This window comes from Phocoena sinus, chromosome 3 (genome assembly GCF_008692025.1).
Source record: "Phocoena sinus isolate mPhoSin1 chromosome 3, mPhoSin1.pri, whole genome shotgun sequence".
Taxonomy (NCBI): domain Eukaryota; kingdom Metazoa; phylum Chordata; class Mammalia; order Artiodactyla; family Phocoenidae; genus Phocoena; species Phocoena sinus.
In genome coordinates, this window is record NC_045765.1 from 108,516,543 (window position 1) to 108,538,479 (window position 21,937).

The 21,937-nt window shown below is 33.5% G+C and overlaps 1 protein-coding gene across 5 annotated transcripts in view; it reads left to right on the forward strand.

Annotated features, from left to right (window-relative positions):
- The window catches only part of SSBP2 (single stranded DNA binding protein 2), a 301,417-nt gene that overhangs the window by 224,639 nt on the left and 54,841 nt on the right, over positions 1–21,937 (forward strand). For all 5 annotated transcript variants that reach the window (XR_004349289.1, XM_032627488.1, XM_032627486.1 and 2 more), the window contains one exon: positions 7,751–7,810. Coding sequence is in view for 4 of the 5 variants with exons in the window: in XM_032627488.1 (XP_032483379.1) it covers positions 7,751–7,810 (60 nt within the window). In the remaining variant the exon portion in view is untranslated. The remainder of the gene's footprint in view (positions 1–7,750; positions 7,811–21,937) is intronic.

Below are 21,937 nucleotides of genomic sequence, written 5' to 3' on the forward strand. Positions count from 1 at the left end.
GCAAGTGAAAACAAGCTCAGGGCTCCCACTGATTCTGCATTATGGTGAGTTGTATAATTACTTCATTATATATTACAGTGTAATAATAATAGAAATAAAGTGCACAGTAAATGTAATGCCCTTGAATCACCCAGAAACCATCCTTCTACCCCCCCAACTCCCCCCACCCCCTGGTCCTTGGAAAAATTGTCTTCCACGAAACTGGTCCCTGCTGCCAAAAAGGTTGGAGACTGCTGCTCTAGAAGACATAATTTATCCTATATAAGCAAGCTGAATTTTCCCCTCTATACATATAAGCATTTTCTCATTAGACAACCAGATACACTATGCCAGAACTGTGCCTTACCCTTTGCAGTATCAATAGATGCTACCTATTTTTAACAAGACACATAAATTGGCCAGGTGAGATTTTATACAAGAGAACCAAACTTTGTTACACCTTTTGCTGGTTTATAGAGTCTTCCATCAATGTTGTTCACTCACTCAATCAATGACCCAGCTATGGAAACAGCCAAGTATTTATTGAATGCGACTCTGTACATTCTCTCTCAGAATGTGCTAACTGCTTCCTTCCCTTCCTCCAGAACCTCATTACAAGTTGTCACATTATAATGAACAGCTTGATTACAATGATAATACTCTTCTAATAATACCACATCCATGTACCACCATTCCTAACCCATCTTCTATTCCCTTCCGGTATTTGACTTAAAAACAAAAATAAATGAACTAAAGACAACATATATTATCAAAACTCTACCAAAAATATTCAAGAAGAGAGAGATAGAGCTTACTAAATTTATTTTATATTTCAGTTGTTGAATTTTTTTCATCTGGTGAATCAAGAGCACATGCTAATTAGTGTTTTATGTGCAAATTAACTTGATTACCTGAAATACCACTGTCTTTTCAGCTTTTCATGGTTGTGTGGTAACAAAGGTAAAGAATTCTATATTAAGTGAATGGTTGCAAGGTTGCTGGGGGTGCCTAGGAGGAAATGCCAAGTCAGGCAATTTATTTATGGTCAGTTAGTCATAAGAATGAAGTATGTGTACCTGCCTTTATTCTATAAAGGTATTACTATAGTCGGATGTTATATAGCTCTAAGAAAACTAAAGTGGCAGTTAAGGAATTTGGTCTTTGGTTTTCTTTTACATAAAATAAGGAGGTTGACCTAGTTAACTCTACAAACTTTTTGCTGTAAAATGTGTCAAAAAGGTATATTGGAATAAAATTCTATAAGTCAGATTTTATTATAATTGTACAATACAGAACTTGTAAAAACTTCACTTGAGTAGTTTTGTGAAGTCATTTTTTTAAGTGTGTATTTATTTTTTAGACTGTTTTGTAAGTTCATGTTTTCTCAGACTTGGTAATTGTGTATTTCTATGTCATTTAAAAACTACTATTTTTTTCAAAAATAGAAGCAAATTTCACAAGAATAGTTTTGTACTCGAAAAAGTTCAGTTACTTTAAATTGTAGAACATATCTCAGACTTCTAAATTTTCAGAATTGTAAACTGTCCTAATTGTTACATTTGTTCATTCTAAAGAACTTAGTATTATTCTTTTCATCATTGATTTGTTCTAAATTGTGCTCATAAAATAAAATGTATATAGAAAATGCTTAAGTATAAAATTGGCATTTTAAAGAATATTTTACGTTTTAGTGATTTTAAATTTTCTTTATCATCAACCTGCTCTTAAAGACCAAGATTTAAAGAGTTTCTAAAGCCATGTTGAAATCTTTAAAATAAGATATAGGGTGCTTTATACACTGCTGCCATCAATTTTAAGGATTCTTAGAAATATCAGTTTTATTTTATGGATTGATTACCATGACATTAAGGTACTTGTTCTGATCTGGTTTCATGTCCTTTCCTCTGAAGTGGGTTCCCTTCATATCAAGGCACACATTACACTGCAGTGTGCTGAATCCTCTATGAGAATAGTGTGACAAAGTGCTCAGGAAATGGAGGGAAAGGAGCCTATAGAGACTCCTTAAAGAGGAAGTGACATTCCGGCCCCTGGAGGATTAGTAGACGTTTACTTGGCATAGAAAGGAGAATACTGAGTTATCTCAAGAAAAATTGTGGTATTGATAAATCATATTTATGCTTTCTGGAAACTATTAAAATGTTAGAAAATATTAGTAAAGTTGACATTTGAGCAATGTGTCATTTAAGATGTACAGTTTGATCATACATATACGTGAAAAGAAGTTAGGGCTTTAAATGGTTCTTATCACCTGTAATTTCAGAATGGGTAAATTATTTATAAAATAATTCCATTGGTGGGGTCTGGGATCTTCAGAGAAGGAAAGATGAGAAAGAACGTCTTCCTTCTAAATCTTAGAGAATTGAGATAAAGCACTAACAGTTTATGAAGATGAAATAAGAAGAGGGAGACTACTACTTTCCACTAGCAGAAATGGCAAAGAATAAAGGAAAATCTCTCTTTTAGGAAAGCAGAAGTTTAATATTTCATGAATAATTCTTGATATAATGGAACAAAATAATCCTTTAAGACTGAATGATGTTCATTCTGAAATAAATTATGATTCTAAATGAGTGTGATTTTTTTCTCTAAAAGACTACTTGGAGGAAATGGGCTGGACATTTAGTTTATATTTCTATTAGAGTTTTTTTCCTTTCATTTAGTCATCAAATATTTATTGATTTTCTGGCTTTGTATACGTTTTTATTGCTTGCACTTTGGTTTATCCCATTCATTCTAAGTAGATAACTGAAACATGTAGAAATGAGAATTTATACCTATAAATGTATTTCCATATGTCAGGGTACTAACTGTGCTACTCAGTTTATCTTGTGTATTATAAAGAACCTTTGTCCATGAGTTTTGCCTAATTTGGAAAACTTTTTTAAAAGCCTAGCCTTGATTTTTAGTCATTCATAGCACTACATGTTCTGTCAAGTAGGGATGATGTAATATGACTTCTGAGGGAAGGCACCAGATTGAAATATTATTTTCTTTGGGTTTTCATTGATATTTGCCATTTGGTGAAGAGAATGTTTTATTTCTTCCAGATTAGTGGACTGTAGAAAATAGTTTTTCCAGAACATTGTTTCTCCTATTAATTACAAGACTGTGAACCTTGAAAAATCCTAAGCAGAGGGCAGTGATCTTCATCTGCTTTGTTCACCGATATGTCCCACCATCTAGAACAGTGCCTTTGTGGGTGCTTAATAAATATTTGTTGAATGAACAAATCTCTAGCATGCCTTTTAATCAGTAAGTGCAGCTTTTTTATTCTATTGGCCTTTGATCTGAACAACGGGCATCATTGTTTGTTGGAGTATTTTTTTCCTTTACCTAAGTTTTTCTTTTTCTCTGGAAAGCATGGGAATAAGCTTCTCTAGCTCCTTGATAAAGATAGCTTGTGCCTTAGGAACATAGACTGATATCACCCACACACACTTCAAATATTTATAGCTATTTACAGTATGCTAATCTTTATACTTAAGGGTAATGCTGGAAATAATTAACATGGAATCATGGTTGGTTTTTTTTTTAAAGAATCAAGTATTATTCTTTATTATACCAATTGACCACTATGTGGATGCAGATTCAAAATTAGGAAATAATACAAATTAGTATAAACTATATTTTAAATGGCCTTTTATGAAATATTAAAAAGAAGTAAAAATATTCCAAGTAACTGGAAATTGTAGAGTTAAACTACCTATTCTACTAGCATTAATATTTTTTTGGTTTTGTTTTTTTATTTTTTATTTTTTTCACACACATACTGTATTTTATTTTTACAAGAGATAAATAAACTGACACCAAGCATTGTAAATGGATGACCACAACAAAACCAACAATGATTGCAATTACCAAACACGAAACACATTCATATCATGTCATAATATTGACATTCAGTATCATGGGGGTTTTAAATTATTATTTCCCAAGAGACTGCTGAGATCATCTTGTCCAACTCTCTCATTTTAAGGTTGGGAAAACGAAAGCCCTGAAAGGTTTTTAATTTAGGGTCCCGCTGCTAATTAGTGGTGGTGCAAAAACTAGAATCCAGGCCTTTGACTCCCAGTCAAATGTTTTGTCCACACAGATTATAAATAACTTTTTAGCCCATTTTTCAAGGGGAAGGCTTTTTCCATTTAAAATATTGATTCATCATTCTGACACCCTCAAGCACATATTTTGATGCCCAAACTATTAAAAAAATTTTCCCCAAATATTAAGAGTAAGCGTACTTCATAGCTAAGGGCTCTTTTTTTTTTTTTTTTTTTTTTTTTTTTTTTAATGCGTTACGCGGGCCTCTCACTGTTGTGGCCTCTCCCGTTGCGGAGGACAGGCTCCGGACGCGCAGGCTCAGCGGCCATGGCTCACGGGCCCAGCCGCTCCGCGGCATGTGGGATCCTCCCAGACCGGGGCACGAACCCGTGTCCCCTGCATCGGCAGGCGGACTCTCAACCACTGCGCCACCAGGGAAGCCCGCTAAGGGCTCTTTTGAGGAGCCTGTTCTTCCCAGGTTATCAACGCAGAGAGTACTGAAGGTCTGTCGATAGATGTACTTTATAATATCAGTAAGTATACTTTATAATATCAGTATGTAATCTCTTAGATTAGCATTTTACCATAAAAGAATTTAAACTTGTTGTAATACCTTAAATTATATTTGAAAGCAAATTGACTTCTGAATAGTGAAATATAGAATATTAGTAGAATATTCTCATTTGCTAACATGAAAACTCTTTTGGGTTCTGTTGCTGTGTCTGTACCTCAACAAGTAGGCAGCTGAGGACCTAGGTGGTTAAGAAGATATCTTAAGAATCAATCTGAATATTAAGAGCTTATAACAGCACTAATTTGATATTAAAATTAAAATATTTTAGGGAAAAGTAGTGGTTTTTTATCTAAACTAACTAGATTTTTGTTATTTTTTGCTTTAATTATATAGCTATAGATTGATAAACAGAAGTGGTTTTCTTTCTTTTTTTTTGGCTAAAAAAAAATTTTGAACTTCGGGAGGAGGGCATACAAGAGGAAATAAATTAAAAAGAGACTCTCTCTCGCAATCTTACTCCATAGGGGACTACAGGTTCGCAACTACCACATGCACTGCCTCTCCCTCTTAGTAGTCCCTTGATGGGGCCTCATGGTCAGATAGGAGAATACAACAGTCCCGTTAAAATACATTTATTCACAATGCCGTTGATTAGAGAAAAATTTTCTCTTTTCAAATAGTCCATTTATATTAACACTATTACGTTATTTTACATTCAGAGGAACATACAAATCTTAAATGCCCTGTTTCAAATAAGGTACATTTCAAGGTTATCAGTATTTAGTAGTGTTTTAACACTTTCTACCTTGTATTCCATTTTGAAGTGATTTTATTATAGCCAGGAATTATTAGTAACCTATTTTTATGTCTCCATGTCTCAAACACTAAATTGATATTGTACTTGGGCTTAGTGACTATGTCGTAAAACATCACTTTGTGAAAGAAAGGCAACCATTCCAAAATCAATGACACGATATTTAATTATTAAATTTTTTAAGTGAGTCCAGAATTTATAAGACAGTTTCATAAACGAAATTAGAAAAGTAGCAGAGGGAGTGTGAGTTTTGGGATGAGCTTCCCAGTTGACAGTATAGTTAACTAATTAATCCAATTTAGAGTAGAGCTTCAGAAATGATAAGAGTCAACTTTAATCAAATGTGTGAAAACTAAACATTTTTTAAATGTTTAAACTGGAAAATCCACTTAAGTTTTATCAGCTGAAGGTGACACTATTACCTGAATAATCTACTGTTTCTGTCCATTTAAAATGATCTCCTAGGAATATGTTAACATATAAGAACACAGCAAGTAAAAACTCAAATTGTTTAATTCTAAAGTTCTTCTTGTTGGTTTGTCAGACCCTCCAAAAGATATTATAGAAAAGTCTATAGCACATAAATTTGCTAGAATTTTATTTTTCAGCTGCTTCTTTTAAAATAGCCCTAGAACTGCAGGCCTAATTTCTAAAAATATTTTTAGAAAATTCATTATAAATGTGGAATTTAATTATGTAAAGTACTATAGATTTGGCTTGCCCAAGCCTTTGGTAAACTGATTCTTAATTTATATTAATTCATTCTTAATACTTTACTTAATATTCAACCCTTTAGAGTTGATAATTTGCTTATATTACATGTAATTATGTATTATAATTAAACAAAATTATATTTTTCTATAAAAATGGAATTTTGAATAATTTTAGGAATAAACTTAAAAATAAAAATTGTGCCCAAATCTGAGTGACCAAAAATATTCTCCTTCCACTCATCATTGGACAATCACTAAAATGATACTTTTAGCATATTTTTCAGACAGTTTCAGGACTGACAGAATCAGCACATCTTAGCAGCCTCTGATTCATCTAACAAGATAAATTGACTTGAGTTTTAATATAAGGCCATTTTTTTTCCTCTGGACTTCTGGAGGAAGGCATACAAGAGGAAATAAATTTAAAATATAACATATACACACTACTATATATAAAATACATAAACAACCAGGACTTGCTGTATAGCACAGGGAACTATATTCAATATTTTGTAATAACCTATAATGGAAAATAATATGAAAAAGAATAGTGGGAGGGAGGGAGATGCAAGAGGGAAGAGATATGAGAACATATGTATATATATAACTGATTCACTTTGTTATAAAGCAGAAACTAACACACCATTGTAAAGCAATTATACTCCAATAAAGATGTAAAAAAAAAATAGATAACTAATACGGACTTAATGTATAGCACAAGGACTCTACTAAATACGCTGTAACGGGCTATATAGGAAAAGAATCTTAAAAAAGGGTGGATATATGTATATGTATAACAGATTCACTTTGCTGTGCACCTGAAACTAACACAACATTGTAAATCAACTATACTCCAATAAAAATTTTTAAAAAAAGAATATATATATATGTGTCTATATGTATATATATATATGTCTGTGTGTGTATATGTATATATATAATGGAATCACTTTGCTGTACACCTGAAACTAATGCAACATTGTTAATTAACTATACTTCAATAAAAAATGGTTATTTAAAAAAGTACACACCTCATAGTCTGCTAGGCTCAAAATATGCAAAGAAATTTCAATTTTAAAATTTATAATCAATTTTGAATTATAACAAACCCTTAATGAAAGAAAGCCAAAGCTCTCCTAACCACAAATGTCCCTTGGAAAAGAAATTTCTTTACCATTTTAAACGGAACTACAAAAGAAAAGATGAAGAAATTCGGCAACTTTAAAATTATTAGAGGAAAATTATAACCGAATTGGGTAATTCAGTCAAAATTATTAGAGGAAAGTGATAACTGAATTGGGTAATTCAGAATCCAGTTTGTATAATAATTAGCCAGTGATCCTCTTCCTGAAGTCTTTACTAAGATTCAATTGCCTAAATTTCTTAGTCTTACTTTTTGCCAATTAGATAGCATTAAAATTTTTTTTTGCTAGTTACTTTAGTCATCTTCGATTTTTTAATGATTTCTTTGGAATTTTTCCAGATATTCTACAAAATAAAAAATAGGATGGTAATTTTTCTTAAAAGCTTTTATTCTACTGAAATCAGCCACATAAGTAAATTTGATTTATGTTTTGTATAATTCAAAAATTCTTAAAAGCAGTTTATTTTCAGATCTGTATTTTACATTGTTTTTTTTGTTTTGTTTATTTGTTTGTTTTACTTCAATAGCCTTTTATGTCACCTCGGTACCCTGGAGGTCCAAGGCCCCCACTGAGGATACCTAACCAGGTAAGATTTGTGTGTGCTATTTAAGTTTGGTGGTTTTTTGTTGTTGTTTTTTTTTAAGAGTCAATAAAGATCTTGAAAATGTCACATATATTTCTCTCCTATAAAAATATTAAATTATTCTTCATCCCATTTTATGCTACTTCTAGTGATGTATAACCTACATTAAGGGTTGGCAAACTATAGCCCATAGTTTGGCTGACTTTTTGTAAATAAAATTTTATTGGAACGCTGCCACATTCATTCATTTATGTATTGTCTATGGCTTCTTTTACACTGCAATAACATGATGGAGACCATAGGTGGCCTGCAACCCTGAAATATTTACTGTCTAGATCTTAACAGAAAAAAGTTTGCTGACCCTTGGAGTCTACCATATACTTTGAAGCTACCTTTCAAAATATATATAATTTTGGTAAATGCAGATTATACTGTGAAGGATGGCAATAAAATTTTCTATGAACATACTTAAGCTTATTTTTATATTATATAGTTACAATAACATGGCTGTAACATACCAATTTTGCCCAATTATAGTGGCATATCAAGCATATAATTAGCTGCTTCTAGAAGGGTTAGATCTATTAATAATTAACAATAGATCATCCAACTATCTTTATCTACAAGAGCTCTGCGATTTCACAGACTTTCGTCCTCAGATGGTTTATCAATAACATAAATATTTATTTGCTAAAGAGAATAAAGCACAATTTTTACTTGCAGGTAGCTTATAGTTTAGGTTTAGAATAGAGACAACGTGCATGTGTGTGTGTATATATATACATATATAAGTAACACAAGAAGAAATTAAATGCTTAACCATATGGAATATTAATGTCAAGATGATTGTTTTGTCACTTTCTTTGTTTTTGTATACATCATTTTCCCAGATTTAAAGTAAACCCTGGTTTATTATTTTTATCACAATAAAACCGTTTTCATTTTTTAAAAACTTCCACTTCCTTCCTGACCAAAAAATGGAACAAGAAAGCTGTGCTTACTTTGATAGCACATTTGATAGAAATGGAGTTTTCCTTCTCCTCTCCTAACTCTTACTGAAATTATGCAGTGTCCTTGAAGTGTCCCAATTGCTGGTGTTCTCCGCTTCTAATGCACAGCAAAGAGGGCCAGCACCCACATCCACCCCCAGGGGAGAACTCTAAGCAGGCAGCAGTTCTGGGTCATCTCATGGTTACAGGGCTAGAAGTCCTCACATTAGCAGCTGGAGGAGTTTTCTCCTTCAGACTGAAAATGCATTCGGTACATAGGGCCAGGGAAACATGGCATGAAATAGGAAAAAGAAGTGCACGGATGCCAAGGGTTTCAACATATGGGAGTTTTATTTTCTCTGCGGGTGAACCTATATGTATTGACAGTCAGATCTACTTATAGGTGCCTGAGTCTTTTAAATTTCCTTTTCTAAGGACAGAAAGTTGTATCTTTCATTGCAGTCTTCATGGTGTTTCAGACATTCCATTCATAGCTTTATGTATTTCGTAGATGTAAGAGGTTTGTGAAAATCTCCATTAGGGAAATGTGAATTTCTTGTACAAGCATGTGAGAATTTTTCTGATTCCATTTATTGCATATGAATAATGAAAATCTCATAGAGTTATTGTAATTGCATCCATTTGACAGTGTTGAAATGCCTGCTATGTATAAGATACTAAGTTCCACACCTAAAGAAATTGACAAAATGAAAGACACTTTTAGGAAGAATGGGTTAGTGGTAGAAATGTGGAATTGTAAATCTAGGTTGTTTGAAAATTTTTTTAAGAACAACAACCTTTGGATTTTTAAAAGAGGCAATTAAAAAGTTAAAGGTAATAAAGAGTTATGATACAGATTCTTTTTCCTCAAGACTTTTAAACAGTCTTTACCTAAGTATATTTTAAAACAATTGTACTCTTCTATGAGTGGCCCTTTTTTGCCCCCCCATATATAGTTAAGCTTCATTAATCCAAACATCTGTCTTTCAAATTTATAATAATTTACATTTATACTATTTTTTAAAGAATTTTGAGCAAACTGTTAAACATTTCCTAAAACAATGTTTACACTATTAACTATTTAGTAGCATGACCTTTTCAAACAACAAAACATTTCTTCAATTTCATTATGTAGTCATTAAAGTAGAATTGGAAAAGCTATTTTTGTGATTAATTGGAATGATGTATATAAAAACAAATGTTAAAGTTTTTATTTAGTCTATTTTAAATGATCATAAACTAATAAAATTTTCTTTTATTGGTATATTGTATCTAAGAAAATAAAAAGTATGCTATTAACTTCTTCAGTGGTGTTGACTAGTCATTTTGAATATGTAAAAGACAATCCTTTAATAAACAGCTTCTCCAGAATTTATAATTACTAATGATTAGACTATAATTTTTAAGTACTTCTGATTTGGTTTTCATGGGTCTGAACTAAATCCACAGTGGCTTACTTACACTGTTTATATATTTATGGACTGGGTATTTGGGACATGGTATCAAATCACTATGCCCAAAAAATGCAAGAAAGGGTAATAGTATCTAAAATTATGAAAGCAAAGTAAAATTACAAAAATCTGCAATGTTACAAAGAATAAATATCTATGAGAGAACACATGAAACATAGAAATTACACCGGAATTGGTTCAACTGTCAGAATAGGTTGGTGGTGTTGAAGTATCCATAAACTGGAGGTCTTTATCCTTCTCATAGATAAAATGTTTAATCTGAAAAATTCACAGTGTTCCTATAACGCTATGCTAAGAAAACCAAGACAGCCAGAAATATAGACTGTTAATGAGTGACACCAAGAATAAACTATTGATTTATTGACCCTATAGAACTGGAATTTCTCACCACTCCTGAAACTCTATGAACAGGTGTGTGAACTGAGGTAACATAGTGAATGCTGTTGACCATTTTATATTCTAAAGCTGATTTTGACATTCTAAAAGCACACTGCATCTGACCATTCTACTGAAAGTCTCGAAGTTATTTGTCCAATAATAGATGAATGAGTGGTTAAATAAATTATAGTATATCCAAATGGTAAAATAGTATGCAGCTATTAAAAGGTATGTTATAGGATTAAATTTATTGATATGACAGAATGTTTATGATCTATTACCAAATGTAAAAAAGGCACAAACCTGTGTGGTATGTCACCTTTACCATATATCACTGTACAAACTCAGTTCCTCCACTCCACACCCCCCCAACACACACACACACACACACACACACACACACACACACACACACACCAAAAAGACTGTAAGGGACTTATCCTTTATTTCTGGCTGATAGGATTATGAGTGATTTCTTTTTTTATTTCTGTATTTTTAAAGTTTGCATAGAACAGGAATTTTATTTGTGACTGGATAAAGACATTATTAGTTAATTATATATGTAAATGAAAGTACAGATATTTTATTCTTCTGGTTATTCAGTATATGAGATTATTCTTTGTTAATACTGAATGTATAGTTCTTACTATACATGATAAAATGAAAAACAGTGGATGTTAAGGATAGGCAAATCTTGAGAAGACTATTCTTCACTTTTCAGATAGGGAAAAGTCAGCAAGCATTTGAGCAGAAAAACAAAAAACATGTTGTTGGGACATTTACTCATATACTGAAAATAAATGTACTGTATCCCCCCCATATAACCAAGGTACCTATATTTTAAACATACTGCACTTACTCTTCCTTACATGTTCTGTTTTTCAGAATAAATGCTGTTTAGCATGTCCTTTCCCAGTAATTTTGTCTTTGTAAAATATTTCATATGTAGAATTTGACTTTTATTTAATGATATCAATATGAAAACATGAGAAGGACTTCAGCTGCATAAAGAGAATTAAGTTCTACATTGAGTAAATGATAGGAGTCTTATAGCTGAAATCGTAAAGAAGAAGACTGTAGTAAATCTCTATTGTGTTAATTACGCTGTTAAAGTATTTAAATTATTATTTGAAATCCAGTGAAACACAATGAAAAATATATTATTTTCTTTTGACTTTGAATTATGACCATGTCCTGGGATATATGTCTTTTCCAATTATTTTCTACCTTTGTAGGACAAAGGAAATTAACAAATTCAAAATCTCTGGCAAAGAAGAAATTCATTCTCCTTCCCAAATCAAGAAAAATTTACACAGTGAACACTGTGCTGTCTTACTCACTTTAAGTTAGCAGTATATCGGGCTTTTTGGTACAATGTTTACTTCTTTTGCCAAACTGCATCTCATTATTTTACAGGCATTTTGTCACAGATATTCCCTTTTTGGACATAAGCCAATACCAAAAAAATGCGTTGCCATATATATGATTGGAAACTTCATAGGGCTGTACAAAAATCACTCTCAGAAATAGTCATTCAACAAAAATTTGTTGAGGTTTACTATTTGCGAGGCACCATTCTCCATGGGGGATACATCAGAAAACAAACTAATGAGAATCCCTCTCTCATGGAACTGGCGTTCTAAAGCAGCAGTGCCCAACAACTTTCTGGGAAGAGAGAAATGTTCCATATCTGCACTGTCATATGCAGTAGCTCTAGTACTTTGAGGACCTTTGAGCACTTGAAATGTGGCTAGTGTGACTGAGGAATCGAATTTTTAACTTTATTAATTTTAATTTAAATAACCAAATGTGGCAAAGGGCTACTATATTGGACAGTGCAGTTACAGTGGTTGAGATAGATACAGAAAAAAGAAAAATAAATAAGTAAATATGTATGTCAAATGGTGAATTGTAATTTGGAGACAAATATCTTTCCAACCTGAATGTCACATTTCTGAATTTTAATATCTTTTCTACTGATACTGCCTTTTTACAGGAAAAAAAAAAAACAGTGCTATTGCTGGCAGGACCTCAATGTGTCAAGCATCTTAGATCCAAATGCCAGCAAAGCCCAGCAATGTATGACTTTGAGCAAGTCACTTAACCTTTCTGGGACTTGCTTTTCTTACAGGTAAAATGAGAGTAGACTCCTGTATTTCTAAAATCCCTTCCAGTTCCAAAATTTCTTAATTATTTGATTCTACTTCATTTCATGTAATTGAGGGGGCCCATTGAAAAATTTTGGTAGGTCAAAATTGTTAACTGAATTATATCATAAAGGCATAGATAAATTCACTATTTTTTAATCATCATTGAGTGTTTAGTCTCTGTGAGTAGATTATATACATATAATGGTATTCAAGGAAACATATACCAGAATCTTAAGATCCTAGAGGGGCTCACCATTGGAATCATATGATGAATCTTCTGTAAACTAAATGATTTTTTGTGCAGCAAGAAATTCCTTCATTGAATTATTAATTTAAAATACTTAATAACATTTTATGTTATTTCATTTATTTTAAATCCTAGGATTTAAGGCTTATCTTTTAGAACTTTTGGAATATGTTGATCTGATTTGAAGTCCTGGCTCTACTACTTACTGATAGTATAACCATGGACAAATTAACAAACTTAACTTCTGTATTAAAACTCAGTTTCTCATCATCAAAAAGAATTTATAATAACAACCTGGTGGGATTGTTGTAAGCATTGAGGGAAATAAATATAAAATGCTTAGCACAATTCCTGGCACAAATGTACTGGCTCACAAGTATATATTTTTCTTGATATTATGTTTGTTATTATTAAGTATTCTCATCATTAGTGTCAGAATCAGAATGAAGAAAAATATCAGAAGATATATAAAAATATCTATCAGAATGAAGATCTTTTATAGAACAAAAAATGTGTGCCAAAATTTGTGACTAGTTAAACAAGTCTCAATGGAATACATTTAACATGTTGACAAATATGAGAATATATATTGACCCACAAGATGTATAAATCTGTTTATTTTTCCTGATACATATTAAAGGTTTAAAGAATCTAGTGATCGTGCTCTTTTGATGCACAAAACCATCATCTGGTCATCCCAGGACTGATGAAAATGTTTTAAAAGTTAGAGATCTGACTTACCAAAAGAAAAACACTGGCGACTAAAGAGTTAAATTTGGGTAAAGACACTCATTTTGAAAGACAACTTGACATTGATCAACATTTCTATAGGATTATGCTATATTTTTAAGTGATAATAGCAGAAAGACTTGTCAATTGTTCTGATGTTCCAAGATAAACAGGAAAAAGTAAAATGTTGAAAAAAATGGTTTCCAGTGATAAAACATGGTGTCACCAATGAGATTTAGAAATTCACAATCAGAGTATAAAACTTGAACCACTTAGAGAATTTTAAAAAAAAGGAAGAACTTCAAACTCACAATTGAAGATAATGTTTAGTCATACATTTTCACTCCTCCCTCTAATTCACTTCTTTATAACTTTAGACACTGTTGACCATTTCCTTCTTCTGGAAACTCCCCCTCATGCATTCTGAACTGTTGGTCCTGGTCCCCTGGCTAATTTCATACCTATTCAGTTTGTTTCCTTTCCTACCTCTTTTTGGTATTTTAAGAAAATTGTATCTTTGATTCTTTGATCTTTTTTCATCTCACTTCTTGAAATCTAGTCCATTCTTAAGACTTTACCACTGATGATTCCTAAAATTGTCCAATGAAAACTCTTTGTTTTATTCCTTCAATAAATATTTCTTACTCTGAGCCAAAAAGGCACAGATAGGTTTCACTCTCTGAACTTACAGTCTGTTGGGGATACAGAGAAGAAAACAAGCCATGATCATATATAAGTTCTATACAAGTGAGGTATAAGAATCTAGCACCAACATTCGAATTATACAGGTCCTAGAAGAAGAAGAGAAAAAGAAAGGGACTGAGAAAATATTTGAAGAGATTATAGTTGAAAACTTCCCTAATATGGGTAAGGAATAGTTAATCAAGTCCAGGAAGCACAGAGAGTCCCACACAGGATAAATCCAAGGAGAAACACGCCAAGACACATATTAATCAAACTATCAAAAATTAAATACAAACAAAAAATATTAAAAGCAGCAAGGGAAAAATAACACACAAGGGAATCCCCATAAGGTTAACAGCTGATCTTTCAGCAGAAACTTTGCAAGCCAGAAGCAGTGGCAGGACATATTTAAAGTGATGAAAGGCAAAAACCTACAACCAAGATTACCCTACCCAGCAAGGATCTCATTCAGATTTGATGGATAAATTAAAACCTTTACAGACAAGCAAAAGCTAAGAGATTACAGCACCACCAAACCCACTTTACAACAAATTCTAAAGGAACTTCTCTAGACAGGAAACACAAGAGAAGGAAAAGACTTACAAACCAAAACAATAAAGAAAACGGTAATAGGAACATACATATCTATAAGTGCCTTAAATATAAATGAATTAAATGCTCCAATCAAAAGACATAGACTGGCTCAACGGAAACAAAAACAAGACCCGTATATATGCTGTCTACAAAAGACCCACTTCAGACCTAGGGACACATACAGACTGAAAGTGAGGGGATGGAAAAAGATATTCCATGCAAATGGAAATCAAAAGAAAGCTGGAGTAGCAATTCTCATATCAGACAAAATACACTTTAAAACAAAGAATATTACAAGAGACAAAGAAGGAGACTACATAATGATCAAGGAATCAATCCAAGAAGAAGATATAACAATTGTAAATATTTATGCACCCAACATAGGAGCACATCAATACATAAGGCAAATGTTAACAGCCATAAAAGGGGAAATCAACAATAACACATTCATAGTAGGGGACTTTAACACCCCACTTTCACCAATGGACAGATCATCCAAAATGAAAATAAATAAGGAAACACAAGCTTTAAATGATACATTAAACAAGATGGACTTAATTGATATTTATATTACATTCCATCCAAAAACAACAGAATACACATTGTTCTCAAGTGTTCCTGGAACATTCTCCAGGATAGACCATATCTTGGGTCACAAATCAAGCCTTGGTAAATTTAAGAAAATTGAAATCGTATCAAGTATCTTTTCTGACCACAATGCTATGAGACTAGATATCAAATCTGTAAAAAATACAAACACATGGAGACTAAACAATACACTACTTAATAACCAAGAGATCACTGAAGAATTCAAAGAGGAAATCAAAAATTACCTAGAAAAAAATGACAATGAAAACATGATGACCCAAAACCTATGGGATGCAGCAAAAGCAGTTCTAAGAGGGAAGTTTATAGCACTACAACCCTACCTTAAGAAACAAGAAACATCTCAAATAAACAACCTAACCTTGCACCTAAAGCAAGCAGAGAAAGAACAAAAAACCCCAAAGTTAGCAGAAGGAAAGAAATCATAAAGATGAGATCAGAAATAAATGAAAAAGAAATGAAGGAAACGATAGCAAAGATCAATAAAACTAAAAGAGGTTTCTTTGAGAAGATAAACAAAATTGATAAACCATTAGCCAGACTCATCAAGAAAAAAAGGGAGAAGACTCAAATCAATAGAATTAGAAATGAAAAAGGAGAAGTAACAACTGACACTGAAGAAATACAAAGGATCATGAGAGATTACTACAAGCAACTATATGTCAATAAAATGGACTACCTGGAAGAAATGGACAAATTCTTAGAAATGCACAACCTTCCGAGACTGAACCAGGAAGAAATAGAAAATATGAACAGACCAATCCCAAGCACTGAAATTGAAACTGTGATTAAAAATCTTCCAACAAACAAAAGCCCAGGACCAGATGGCTTCACAAGTGAATTTTATCAAACATTTAGAAAAGAGCTAACACCTATCCTTCTCAAACACTTCCAAAATATAGCAGAGGGAGGAACACTCCCAAACTCATTCTACGAGGCCACCATCACCCGGATACCAAAACCAAAGAGGTCACAAAGAAAGAAAACTACAGGCCAATATCACTGATGAACATAGATGCAAAAATCCTAAACAAAATACTAGCAAACAGAATCCAACAGCACATTAAAAGGATCATACACCATGATCAAGTGGGGTTTATCCCAGGAATGCAAGGATTCTTTAATATACTCAAATCAATCAATGTGTTAAACCATATTAACAAATTGAAGGAGAAAAACCATATGATCATCTCAATAAATGCAGAGAAAGCTTTTGACAAAATTCAACACCCATTTATGATAAAAACCCTCCAGAAAGTAGGCATAGAGGGAACTTACCTCAACATAATAAAGGCTATATATGACAAACGCACAGCCAACATTGTCCTCAATGGTGAAAAACTGAAACCATTTCCACTAAGATCAGGAACAAGACAAGGTTGCCCACTCTCACCACTATTATTCAGCATAGCTTTGGAAGTTTTAGCCACAGCAATCAGAGAAGAAAAAGAAAGAAAAGGAATCCAAATCGGAAAAGAAGAAGTAAAGCTGACACTGTTTGCAGATGACATGATATTATACATAGAGAATCCTAAAGATGCTACCAGAAAACTACCAGAGCAAATCAATGAATTTGGTATAGTAGCAGGATACAAAATTAATGCACAGAAATCTCTTGCATTCCTATCCACTAATGATGAAAAATCTGAAAATGAAATTAAGAAAACACTCCCATTTACCATTTCAACAAAAAGAATAAAATATCTAGGAATAAACCTACCTAAGGAGACAAATGACCTGTATACAGAAAATTATAAGACACTGATGAAAGAAATTAAAGATGATACAAATAGATGGAGAGATATACCATGTTCTTGGTTTGGTAGAATCAACATTGTCAAAGTGACTGTACTACCCAAACCACACTACAGATTCAATGCAATCCGTATCAAACTACCACTGGCATTTTTCACAGAACTAGAACAAAAAAATTCACAATGTGTATGGAAACACAAAAGACCCCGAATAGCAAAAGCAATCTTGAGAAAGAAAAACGGAGCTGGAGGGATCAGGCTCCCTAACTTCACTACAAAGCTACACAATCAAGACAGTATGGTACTGGCACGAAAACAGAAAGATAGATCAATGGAACAGGATAGAAAGCCCAGAGATAAACCCACGCACATATGGTCACCTTGTCTTTGATAAAGGAGGCAGGAATGTACAGTGGAGAAAGGACAGCCTCTTCAATACGTGGTGCCAAGGAAACTGGACAGCTACATGTAAAAGAATGAAATTAGAACACTCCCTATTACCATACACAAAATAAACTCAAAATGGATTAAAGACCTAAATGTAAGGCCAGACACTATAAAACTCTTAGAGGAAAACATAGGCAGAACACTCTATGACATAAATCACAGCAAGATCCTTTTCGACCCACCTCCTAGACAAATGGAAATAAAAACAAATAAACAAATGGGACCTAATGAAACTTCAAAGCTTTTGCACAGCAAAGGAAACCATAAAGAAGACGAAAAGACAACCCTCAGAATGGGAGAAAATATTTGCAAATGAAGCAACTGACAAAGGATTAATCTGCAAAATTTACAGGCAGCTCATGTAGCTCAATATCAAAAAAAACAAACAGCCCAATCCAAAAATGGACAGAAGATCTAAATAGACATTTTTCCAAAGAAGATATACAGATTGCCAACAAACACATGAAAGAATGCTCAACATCATTAATCATTAGAGAAATGCAAATCAAAACTAAAATGAGATATCATCTTACAGCAGTCAGAATGGCCATCATCAAAAAATCTACAAACAATAAATGCTGGAGAGGGTGTGGAGAAAGGGAACCCTCTTGCACTGTTGGTGGGAATGTAAATTGATACAGCCACTATGGAGAACAGTATGGAGGTTCCTTAAAAAACTAAAAATAGGGCTTCCCTGGTGGCGCAGTGGTTGAGAGTCCACCTGCCGATGCAGGGGACACGGGTTCATGCCCCGGTCCGGGAGGATCCCACATGCCGTGGAGCGGCTGGGCCCATGAGCCATGGCCACTGAGCCTGTGCATCCGGAGCCTGTGCTCTACAACGGGAGAGGCCACAACAGTGAGAGGCCCACATACCCCCCCCAAAATAAACTAAAAATAGAACTACCATACAACCCAGCAGTCCCACTACTGGGCATATACCCTGAGAAAACCATAATTCAAAGAGTCATGTATCAAAATGTTCATTGCAGCTCTATTTACAATAGCCAGGACATGGAAGCAACCTAAGTGTTCATCAGCAGATGAATGGATAAAGATGTGGCCCATATATACAATAGAATATTACTCAGCCATGAAAAGAAACAAAATTGAGTTATTTGTAGTGAGGTGGATGGACCCAGAGTCTGCCATACAGAGTGAAGTAAGTCAGAAAGAAAAACAAATACCATATGCTAACATATATATATGGAATCTAAAAAAAAGAAAAAATGGTCATGAAGAACCTAGGGGCAAGATCGGAATAAAGACACAGACCTACTAGAGAATGGAATTGAGGATACAGGGAGGGGGAAGGATAAGCTGGGAGAAAGTGAGAGAGTGGCATGGACATATATACACTACCAAACGTAAAATAGATAGCTAGTGGGAAGCAGCCTCATAGCACAGAGAGATCAGCTCGGTGCTTTGTATCGCACAGGGAGATCAGCTCGGTGCTTTGTGACTACCTAGAGGGGTAGAGTAGGGAGGGTGGGAGGGAGGGAGACGCAAGAGGGAAGAGATACGGGGACATATGTATATGTATAACTGATTCACTTTGTTATAAAGCAGAAACTAACACACCATTGTAAAGTAATTATACTCCAATAAAGATGTTAAAAAAAAAAAAAAGAATCTATAAATGCACATAAGAAGCCCTTACCTCCCCTGCATTCCAAGATATTCAGGGAGGCAGGGAGGAGTCATACGGTAGTGCCACATAATGGTATTAAAGATAATTATAGATAAAGAAAATTTCATTAAAGATAATGAAAGCCAGGTTTCTCACTGTTGGAGAAAATACTTACAAACATAAGAAGGAAGAAGACTGAAAATAATCCTGAGGTTCTGGATTGTAATTGGACGTGTCTGATTGGTGTTAGAGAGTATGAATTTATGGTATGTGTATGTACCATACACACACACACAGATAGATATAAAATTAGTCATAAATTTATGTATGTACATATATATATATGTGCACATATACACATAGATTTTCAAGTGCAGCATTTACTGAGAGAGCCAAAAGGCAATGTACTCAACTAAGAAGGAGCACTTTGAGATCCCAGATCTTGGTGCCTAAATGCTGTCCTCCACTAGAAGGAATCAGGACCCTTTGGAGAAAGGTCTGATTCCAGAGCTAGGCCAGGAAAAGTATGAAACGAACCTTACTCATACCAGTAAGGAAATGCTCAAAATATGATGGAAATGTTTCAAAAGGACAATAGAGCCAGCTTGAAGAGCCTCCTACTGGCCAGATCTTGCATAATTTAAATATTAAAATGAATGATGACAGTAAATAGATTATAACCTTTTGATTAGAATAGCAATCCGTAAGTGTCAATGTATCAATCAGTAAGAAGGGAAAGCTGTTCCTTACAATGGAATGCCAACTAGTAAGCACAGAAAGAATGATACACATGCAGTGTTTCCATTTGGCAACTGTTACAGTGCTTAGGAGTTGTCAGTGGATGCTAAGGCTGATAAAGGATTAATGAGGAATGGGATATTAACAATCTTGGAATAGCTCTAATATTGAATGTAACCAATTACAAAGGGGAAAAATAATGATCTAGTGTAGGACCTGGCAAACACCAACAGAATGAGATGATAAGGTTAACATCAACAGTAGTGGGATGAGTCAACATCATGTACCCTCTGATGTGATACACTGAGAAGAGTATAGCATCAGTTCTGCAGTATTCCTAAGAAAATAAGACCTGAGTCTGGGTCATGAAGAGACATCAGAGGATCATCCTGTAGAATTTAAGACTCATTCTTCAAAACTGTTCAGGCTATGATAGAGAAAGACTAAGGGAAGACCTGGAAGAGCATGAAGAGACATGATAACTAAATGCAACATGTGTTCCATGAGATCCTGGTCCCAGAAAGTAAAAAGAAACATTGTTGAGACAGGTGGCAAAATTTAAATGGCGTCTGTGTGTTTTGGATGGTAGTGTTTTATCAATGGATTTCCTGACTTGAAAAGTTGTGTTGTGGTTATGTAGGAGAATATCCTTGCTTAGGGAACTAAACTCTGTGGTACTTAGAAGTGAAGAGGCATAATGTCTGCAGCTTGCTCTCAAGTGGCAGATACGGTGAAATGTTAACTATTGGGCAGTCAGTGTCAGGGTATATGGGAATCCTTTGTACTGTCTGTGCAATTTTTCTGTAAGTTTGAAATTTAAAAAAATATATTTATATTTTAAAGCATATAGAAGGAGAATTAATGCCAAACTGGGATTATATGGAAGAATTTTGTTAGGAAATTATCCCTAAACCGAGATCTAAAATGTCAGAATGAGCACTTGATGGTCTGTGACCTCCTAGAGAGACAAGAAAGTTTAGTTTTAGTTTGTGTTTAGTTTTGTTTTATTTTGCTTTTAATGGTTGGCATTTAGATATTGTTGACTGAGTACATGAATTGAAAAAACTGAAAAGAGTTTGGTATAACTGGAAGTTGTAATGTCAGCTTGGCAGTAGCAAGAAATTAGGCTGGAAAGGTAAGCAGGAAATAGGTCATTTAGTAGGAGATCAATAAATTGATATTGAGTGTGCTTGTGAACAAAAAAATCAAAGGATTACAAAAATGGCTTGAAAAATGGGAGTTCTCTACTGCATCCCAATGATAAGAACTAGTGAAACAGTTCTGGTCTGGATAAATAAATTATTTAATATGAAATTTCCCTTGAAATATTTGAAATTTTAAACTAATGAAATAAGATATTTCTGCTTTTAAGTTAAATTAGTGAACCTTTGTAGAAATTCTTACCAGTTGTCAGGATTATGTGTATATATGTATACATACATGCTTCATAGATAGGATCAGTATGTTTAAATCATTTATAGCTTGGTCCAGCTCTAAGTGCTTCTCAGATGACTATTAGAAACTTACAATTCAGTATGTTTCCAGTATTGCACCCCTGCATAATATAAACCCTATCTGTTAATTGGCACCTTTTTTCAGTTCTAGTTCTCTTTTTCCATTCAGCCAAATTGTTTGAACTAAATTGGAGTATTATTTTTCTAAATAGTTTCTTAGGGAAAATATGACTACCCAAAACAATATTCATTGGCTCCT